This window comes from Tachysurus fulvidraco, chromosome 9 (genome assembly GCF_022655615.1).
Source record: "Tachysurus fulvidraco isolate hzauxx_2018 chromosome 9, HZAU_PFXX_2.0, whole genome shotgun sequence".
Taxonomy (NCBI): Eukaryota; Metazoa; Chordata; class Actinopteri; order Siluriformes; family Bagridae; genus Tachysurus; species Tachysurus fulvidraco.
This window is the reverse complement of record NC_062526.1, coordinates 22,151,852-22,161,851: the sequence shown is the minus strand read 5'-3', so window position 1 is coordinate 22,161,851 and position 10,000 is coordinate 22,151,852. Positions and strand designations below refer to the sequence as shown.

Below are 10,000 nucleotides of genomic sequence, written 5' to 3'. Positions count from 1 at the left end.
TCTGCTTAACTAGTCAAGTACTCATTGATGGTCTAATCAAGTAGTCAACAAGTTTGTCATGGTCTCTTCAGATAAGTGTCCTAAAATATACAACAGCTGTCTCAACCAGCCCAATGATGTCAAATCAAAATGGCCACTCCAAGCATTAACAGCAACCAAAGCCACACCTTAACCTTGTACCCTTAAATGAAAAAGTTCAGTTACCAAAAGATAGACGGTGTCCATGTCCATACTCTCAGCGAGGTAAGTCGAATGCATTAGCATTACCCAGGTTTTTTTTTTTCATTAACATTTTTTCAGCTACACCCGTTTTGGCACCTTGTTCCATCCAAATTCACAAACTTCAGAAAGGTTGGTAATGGAATTAACAAAAAGATGGCAGATTCCCTTAACATACCATACCACACGGTCTGGTGGAAAACGCTTAGTGCCAAAGTGGAATGTTGATCCATGTGGTCAGCTGAGGTTCTTATATTTTTGCAGTCAGCTGAATAAATGAGTTATTACACAGGTATGCAGCGGTGATCCTTCGGAGAGGTAACAGGGTCTCGGCCTGCTCTAACTGATAACTAAATAAACTCAAAAGCAAATCAGTTCGTCCTGTTTGATTGGTTTAAACAGCATCACATGATCACACTGATTTTGGCTACATGCCCATTATTGTGTGAGTAAATAAATACTTAGGCTGGCGTCTACGATGACCCGCCTCACCCTGACGTACACCATCGCCACGCTCTCTTGCATCTCTACTTCTATAGAACCTTTCCGGTTTTAAACAGGTGTGAACTTGAGCTGTCCTGCGTCAGTGAACCCCACAACATGCCTGAACCTGAAATCCACATCCTGGTGGATAAAGAGAATTGCGGAAAGGTCAACAGAATGTCTGGTAAAGAGCGTGTGACCAGAGACGTGAGACGCTCACTGGCTGTATCGCTTCTGACTAAACATAAAAATGATTAAAGGGAAACAATTAAACAGCCCAGCCTGAGCTATGGATCATTAATGCTAGATCAGTGACTTGAGGCAGATAACAAGGACTGTTTCCACATGTCAGTCTCCAACACACGCATACACACCTACCTTAAGGCTGAATTATACTTGCTTTTTTTTTATCATTAATTATGTTTACCTTCTGCTCTGTGTTTATGTTCTGTAAAGCTGCTTTGAGACAATGTCTATTGTAAAAAGCGCTATACAAATAAACTTGAATTGAATTGAATTGAATTGCTTTTAACTATGTGTGTGTACGCAAGATGGCGGCCAGGAATGTCCTGTGACCGTATCGTTACTTATGAACGTCCTCAAAATTAAAGTGGGGACAGTGTAGCAGGATGTGACATGGTGTCTCACCGTCCCTCTAGGGTGGCAATAAAGACCTGTGATTTTCCACAGTTTTGGGCCAATACTTATTACATCATTACAAGATATATTCAATCAAAGCCTTCTACATGAGCGTCTGGTCTCAAACCTAAAAGGTTACTGAGTGACCATTTAGAACTTTCTACATTAGTCAAAACGTGTTTGAAATTAAAGTCTCAGTTTTGATTTGGACTCGGTTCATTACAGCAATTCGAGACGACGGTGACGACAAAGACGAGCAAAGCTCGTCAGTGTGACTAACGTTGCGGTGTATGAATTCGCAGAAACATTTACAGCTTGATTAGAAACCTGATTGTCAGGTATGTTTTGGGAAGGATGTGTAACCTGTGTGAATTGTAGTGGAAAAAGTTGCGTGCCAAAGAATGTTGCCTTTAATCCTAAATGCTGCTGTACATAAAAGAGTACGGTCCTTGTAAGGACTCTCGTTTTTTTTCTCTCTTAGGGACCAGTAAATTGTCCAACCTGTCAGACACCAAATGGCAAATGGCTTCTTAAACATCACTCTTAACTCGTATTATACAGTAGTTCAGTGTATTAATATGGTTTTATGACGCTTTGCTCTCAAGATGAATCTTTATTTCCTGTCAGACTGATGGAGAGACAGACCGAGACAGAGAGAAAAACGGAATGGAGAAAATTGGGGATGTGGGTTGTGCAGGGTGACTGATATGCTCTAGTTTGTGATATGTGATGGGGATTAACGCTTCGGTCACAAGCAGGAAGTCGAAAATTCGTAATTACTCGTGTGTTCAAGCTATAAAGTGGGGGGAGGGGGTAAAGTCACCTCAGTGTTTGTCTTTTATTAGCGTCAAGCTAGCCAGATGACTGTGATGAATGAGCCCCTCAACAGACTGACCAATATAATCAGTGTTACACATTAAAAAAAGCTACTATCTGTATGGGGAAAGAAAAGGGAAAAGAAGCGGTACTTCCTTCACTGTTGATGCCGTAAGCGGTCAAAGTTCCTGATTTTAGGTTTGAATGTACACCTTTCAGTTTCTGACTAAAAAAAATTGACTAAGAACAAGACAAGCCCACAAATAACTCACCAGGGTTCAGGTTTAGTGTGTATGAGGCTTGTTGGAGAGTGGGATTGGGTTTTGTCCGGTCTTACACACGTTCTTGCTGATGAAATGATTCATTTTTATACCAGGAGCTGCTAAACTTTCTGTGTCAGAAAATGAATTCCATTTGTGTGTGTGTGTGTGTGTGTGTGTGTGTGTGTGTGCCTGAGAAAGTGCCTCTTTGGCAGTAATAGAAAGCCCGAACGAAGAAGTGAAAGCAGAAGAGTGGTGTGGATTTTTTCTCCTACATCATCCACAAGCAATGCTGGAATTCTAGTGGTCGGCCTAAACCCTGCTCTTTACACACGCCATAATGAAGACATTGTGCGAGAAGACTTTTCTCTGTTTAGCTACGGAATGAATAGTCTGTGTCTCCCCGGACGCTGTGCTGATGGGATTTATCGCTGTCTCCAGTTATAGCGAAATACCCTTCAACCCCTGCTCTCTCTAACTGCGACGCTCGAGGCTTTACGTGCCTCGTGAGCCTAGGTTAGTTTCCTGGATGTTTTACGGATATGAGGAAAAAAAAAAAAAAACGGAGGGAGACACGAGAAGAGAGATCACTTTCTGGAGATGCAGATGTGAGGAGCCTTCAAAAAGGTCACAGAAAAGTCACGTCTTGGAATGGAGGCAAAAATACCAGCCCTTCAGGCTGGCATTTACACAGCCAATCAGCAGCAAGATAATCACCTGCTGTTGGCCTATAGGGAGCTCAGAGGCACCGTGCTTCTCTCCTTACTTACCTTTCTTCCTTTCACCGTGAGGAAAATAAAACAAAGTTTTTCCACACAATCGGTGGCTCGTAAATGCCATTAGAAGTCATCAGTTCAACTCAAATCCACGCAGATTTACATAGAAAATATCTAGCAATAAAGCGAAGATCAGAACCAAGCGCAACATCTAATTACTTATCTAGATGAACAGCCACAGAGCTGCTAACACCTGAGGCGACGTTGTGAACTTTCATTCCCTAATCAGGCTTAATCCAGGTCTGAAAAACCATTCCTATGGGTGCAGCATCTCTGTCTAGCCTTCACGGAGTTCTTTCCAGAGACATAAAAACACTGGGGAAAAATAATCCCACAAACCACATGGCCATCTTGTCTTAACGCTGTAGAGAGAGTAAACGATTTCTGCTAGTTTGCTGGCTGCCGACTTAAATATCCATTATTAAATAGGAAATGCTTTTCAAATGAAGCAGCATGGATAACAAAAGTGCTAGATCGCATGACGGTGATTTTGTTCGAGCGGACGTACGTCTCTGTGACTGGATCTTAAATGTACGGCTGCTGGTAAAACCCAACCCAAAAACACCAGCAGATTCCAAACGAATAGCAACAAAGTGCTTGTGCTTATTCACCGTGTGTCATTTCCAAATAAATCAGACATGACTCAAGTGTAATAAGTTATTACGGTTTGCCTATATGGGGTCTAACGTGTGCCAAGACAATGCCGACTGTGAGGTCCACAAATTTCCGAATCCGAATTCGACTAGAACTTCTGCCCCTTGTATCCCCTTTGTAAATCTGTGTTACTTTTCTGTTCACCACATTCGTATAGAGTGACTTTTTGATTTCCTATACACTTCCTGCCTGGAACCTACTGTGCGTGATATCCCCAAGAGATCAGACATTTGTGAAACACTCAAACCAGCTCATCTGGATGTTGTTAGGTACACATCAGGACATGTTCCCATTCGAGTTACAGGAGTCCCACAATGCCCCCAGATGAGGTTACGAAACAGATTCAACCCTGTTCACACCTGTATTTAACACCGTCCACTTTATCACCTGAATGGCTCGAGTCGTATGGCTTGACTCGAGTCAGACTTAAGTCGCAAATTTGAGACTTGCTTGACAAATATTAAAAAAAAGACTCGACTTGACATTCATGACTTGAGACCTACTTGTGACTTGCACATGTCTGTCATGCTGTGCATTCTGAGATGCTTTTCTGCTCACCACAGTTTATTTGAGTTCCTGCTGCTGTTCTTCCAGACAGCTCAAACCAGTCCCACCAATCTCCTCTGACCTCCTTTATCCACAAGGCGTTTCCACCTGCAGAGCTAGGACTCATTTGATGCTTCTGCCACCATTCTGGGTAAACACTACCGACTGTTGCGCGTCAAAATAAAATCCCAAGAGGTCAGCAGTTTACAAAAATACTCAAACCGGCTCATTTGACACCAACAACCACGCCATTGTTAAAGATCGCATTTATCCTCGCTCTTAGGTTTCATGTGAAAATTGGCTGAAGTTTGTAATTTTATACGCTGCACTTTCTGCTACATGATTGGCTGATTGGAATCTGATACGGATTCCGAATGGATTCTTGGATACTGATTGATTTTAGAATTTCTATTATATGTATTATTTCTATTTCTCCTATTCTATTCTTTTGTTTTACATTCTTGATGGTCTCGATGAGGGATGTGGTAGCCTAGTGGTACCAATCTGAAGGTTGTGAGTTCGATTCCCATGTCCACAAAGTTGCCACTGCTGGGCCCCTGAGCAAGGCCCTTAACTCTCAATTGCTCAGTTGTATAAAAAAAAAAATAAAAAAAAGAGATAAAAATGTAGGTTGCTCTAGAAAAGGGCGTCTGCTAAATGCTATAAATGTAATGTAAATGGTCTAATCTCATCGGCCATTCTTTCTTTCTCACTGCTATAACTCAGTGGGGTCGCTCGAGAGTGAACTCACCATCTCTAGCTCCTGGGAGACGCGACGCCGGCGTAGCTCCTCCATGCGCTCGCTGACGTCACTGAAGCACGTGTTGTAGTATTCCGAGTATTCCTGCGCTAGATCGTCGATATTACCCAGAGAGCCATCCTGCACACCACACACACACACACACACACACACAGAAAATAATTACATTATAGCAGAGCAAACGTTAGCTAACTTCATATAAGTCAGAAAGACAAAGCAGGAAGAAACTGGAGATGGATGGAAGATGGATATAAAGGTATAACAGAAGCGTGTCTTAAGTCATGTGTACTGTAGTATGTGACATTTTATAACTCATGACTAACATTTACAGACTAAAGAACTTTCAGTTACTAGTAAAACACCACAAACACACACACACACACACACACACACACGTTTGCTTTTGTGAATCTTCTGAAAACTGCTCAATAATGCATAACAGCACATGTTCCTGCTGCTGTGGATGAACCCATTCAGCTCATTCCACATCAGCTGTTGACGTTCCTCTCGCTACTTTTTTCTACGTGTGCTTGTCTCTGCCTGGAGTGACTCGGCTCCGTCGCCGTTCACGCGCGTGATGCTGTGTGGGCTTTCTGTTAAAATCGCCACGATCGAGACGAAGGCGGAGTTCGAGACATGAACCGTAGCATTCTCTCGTCCACAAAGCCGGATTCACTTACAAATTCAAAAGCAGACATGGAGACGCACACAAAGAACACGGTGACCCCTCATGAACTCTACAGCTGTCTGTGTGTGTGTGTGTGTGTGTGTGTGTGTGTGTGTGTGTGTGTGTGTGTGTGTGTGTGTGTGTGAGCACATGCATTCATCTATAGTACTGCCTGCCTATGACCTCAGCCAGTGAATTTCTGTGTGTGTTAAACCTCTACCTTGTGACTCAAACCTCATACAGCAATAAAAACCTTCAACAAAGCAGATGTCCGAGGTTACTTTTGTTTTGAATACTGATTAACACGCGCAGCTGTGTTAAGTGAACTAAATCCCCACCGGAGACCTTTCTCTGAGCTGGCTCGGACCTCCTGCTCGTTCCCGATACCCTTTTAAAAGACTTTCGTACTGCAGAGGCAAAAAGAAATGCTTTCTTCCTGGCCGGCAATGGCTCAGCCAAACACACACATCCTGCCATTGTGTGTGTGGGTCTGGGGTAGGAAATCGTGGGCCTCAGACTCACACACACCCCGACACAATGTGTGTATCCTGAACGCTTTACAGATTTGAAGGAGATGGAAGGCAGAGATATGGTGCAATAGGACTGAAATAACTGAATAGTGCTGGATGGGTGGGTCCCAGAGCCGGGACTTGATTTCGGAACACGAATTAATGTTTCGAAGAGCCGAGCATGAAGCGGCTTGTTGTGGATTTGTGTTTGACACGACGTGTTCGACAAACGCTTGAGGACTCGGGAACGTCTGATATTACACACACACACACACACACCCCAAATCTAAAAGCCCGAACCATTTTATAAACCAAGCAAGTCAATGTGTGTGTGTGTGTGTGTGTGTGTGTGTGTGTGTGTGTGTGTGTGTGTGTGTGTGTGTGGTCTAAATATCTTACACTCATACACACACTCATACACACACTCATACATACACTCATACACACACACACACACACTCTCACACACACTCTCACACACACTCTCACACACACTCTCACACACACTCACACGCACACACTCACACGCACACACTCACACGCACACGCACACACGCACACGCACACACTCACACGCACACACTCACACGCACACACTCACACGCACTCACACACACAAACACTCATACACACACAAACACTCATACACACACAAACACTCATACACACACAAACACTCATACACACACAAACACTCATACACACACACACACACACACACACACACACCAATGCCACAAGTTTTACTTCTCACACTTCTCCGGATTCCCATCCCACACTCCAATTCTCCAAGAACGTTTGCTCCAGATGATTGAGATTCCCGGAGGAACAGGCTGTGCACCGAGAAATTCCAAGGCCTACATTCCAATCTGCTTGCATACACATACACTCACACACACACACACACACACTACAGTTCAGGGACTATTCAACTATTCAACACAAATACAATATCGATTTCAGAAATTCCTCTCGGACGAAATCATCCGGTACGCGGCGAAGTCATCGTTCGCTAGAGCAGAAAAGAAAGAGCGGATGCTCTCAGATCTACGCCCAAAGAATCGCTTACTCGTTCTCAGGGCCTCGTAAAACAAACGTGTTGTATGTCCTGAACCTGAGGGGGATGATGTTTCACTGGATCTCGTGAGCTGTGTACGAGTCCCGTGCCAAGACTGTAAGGATAATCCAAAAACTAAATATTCATTACACGGAGCTTCCCATGGGCAAATTTAGGAAAAGACATTTTATCGATTCTTCCTGGCACAAACAATGCAGGAAGTAATAGTTTCAAGGTGCGTTAAAATTAAAATGAGTCGTTTTCCCCCTTCGTTGAATTTACATTTGAATAGACCACGCCCATTTTCCTGAGACTCCGCCCACACGATCTTCGGTAGCCCGCAGACTAGAGTGTTTACTATTGCACCTTTTAACCACTCAGAACAAATGACACGTGTTACATATCTGCAAATATCTCGGTTTGTTCCTTAGCCACGCCCCCGAAACCCTTTCACGTGCTTGATAATCGTAGTAGTCTAGAAGGTTTTTTGAACAGGTGCGCTGTAAGTTGTGGGGGCGGAGCCTCAGGAAAATAAAAATGTACTTTTCAAAAATTCCGTCGAATGTTATTCAGCACCGTTTGTTTAAACGCTAGAGACGTTCGGATGAATAACGTTCGATGTGTCATCACTTGTTTTAAGCGAGTTATGCTTTAAGCTCATTTGAATACTTAAATATTCACTAATAGTTTTTATTTCAACGAGTTTGCATCCTTGCCTTATGTCCACATGACATATGGCCGTACTTTTAGCCGAGAGTTCTGCTGTCTTATGAAACACCAACAGGAGCTGCGATTAAACCTGCACTTGAAATCAACATCATCAGGTTTCTCCTTTCCTCCATTCATGAATATTCAAATATTCAAATTAGGCAGATCTTTATTTATAATATGGCAAAGTGAATGTGAGCATTTGGAGTTTTTTCATGCCACATTCCTTCATGGAACGTCCCGGCTCTTCCTCCTCTTCTTCATCTTCCTCTTCCTCTCAGCACTTTCCTGTGTATGAAGTTTGGTCAAATTCGGTTTGCAGTCTTTAAGAATCGGGACGCAAGCAGACAGGATGTTGGTTTTAAGAAGAGAAGGAACAGACTGTCCAGGAAATTTCCTACAAGAACGTACTGATTGTCAACGTGCAATTACAAGCACACGATTAGAAAGAAACCTGTGAGTGATCTGTGGGAGACGTTTCTCCCTGTGCACGCTGCACACGCCTACCGGGTCCTCATTAGAATACCTGACATTCCACACTGGCACTCTGAGAATGATGCAAGCGAGTGTGTGTGTGTGTGTGTGTGTGTGTGTGTGTGTGTGTGTGTGTGTGTGTGTGTGTGTCTACTGTTTCCAGGTGTGAGTCTGATCCCTGCACAAAACATAAGTATGAGCTTGATAATCCAGGTTAAGCTCCAAATATTATTAAACATTCTTGCAAAACAGCTGAATCACACACACACACACACACACACACACACACACACACACACACACACACACACACACACACACACACTAACTCACTAACTCACACATACACACAGTCTCTTTTAATGCACACAGTCTCATTCTCTCTCTCTCTCTCTTACACGCACACACTAACTCACACACACAGTCTCTCTCACTCATACACACACACACACAATCTCCCTCTCACTCATACACACACACACACACACACACACACACACACACACACACACACACACACACACACACACTTTAACTCTCACACACAGTCTCTCTCACTTATACACACACACAATCTCCCTTTCACTCATACACACACATATATACACACACACACACACTTTAACTCTCTCTCTCTCACACACACACACATATACTTTAACTCTCACACACACATTCTCTCTCACTCATACACACACACAATTTCCATCTCACTCATACACACACACACTTTAACTCTCTCTCTCTCACACACACACAATCTCTCTCTGACTCATACATACACACACACACACACAATTTCCCTCTCACTCATATACACACACACACACACACACACTCACAAAATCGCTCTTTAACTCACACACGCTGCACTACACTTTTCTCCGATCTTGACTGAAACATCTCCCAGTCAGCTGAGTGAGTCGCATGTGTCACTGCATGCTGAGATGTTCAGAGTTCACACCCTCTTGCAAAACAGTCCTGGCTCTTGAAACTGCCTAACAGCACTAAGGGAACGTTCTGTCGCTTTGTAATTCCTCCCTAATGACCTCATCTGCTTCTGGGGCTGTGGGATGAGAGCAGACAGCCGAGTTCGGACGCCAGCCCTGGACCACGTTAACAAGTTGCTCAATCCTACATGTGGGGCTTCTTCCTGAGAAGTTAAAAGAGGAGACATCTGGAGCTGAAATGTGCTCCTAAACATGTCCAAAACGAACACAGACATCCTCCTGGTCCTGTTCTTATCAGCTCTGTTTGATCCAGAAGAAAAGGAGGAATAACATGAAAGCCCTTTCTCTTTATTTACACCTGCCCCCTGACCAGATAATCAATCACCAAGCATTCCCGATGGCAAGAACCTGTAACGTGGCCAGTGGGATAGTTCATTTTCTGCAAATGTTCTCTAAACGAGGCTCATGGTTCACTAGGTCTT

General features: G+C 43.5%; 1 protein-coding gene across 9 annotated transcripts in view; it reads right to left on the bottom strand.

Annotated features, from left to right (window-relative positions):
- sash1a (SAM and SH3 domain containing 1a) overlaps nucleotides 1–10,000 on the bottom strand; it is a 261,726-nt gene that overhangs the window by 34,617 nt on the left and 217,109 nt on the right. For 6 of the 9 annotated variants that reach the window (XM_047818289.1, XM_047818288.1, XM_047818290.1 and 3 more), the window contains exon 2: nucleotides 5,145–5,273. In XM_047818289.1, the coding sequence (XP_047674245.1) occupies nucleotides 5,145–5,273 (129 nt within the window). Of the gene's footprint in view, nucleotides 1–5,144; nucleotides 5,274–7,076; nucleotides 8,093–9,430; nucleotides 9,891–10,000 lie in introns of those variants that run through there. The other 3 variants (XM_047818297.1, XM_047818292.1, XM_047818296.1) reach the window with 3 other exon arrangements.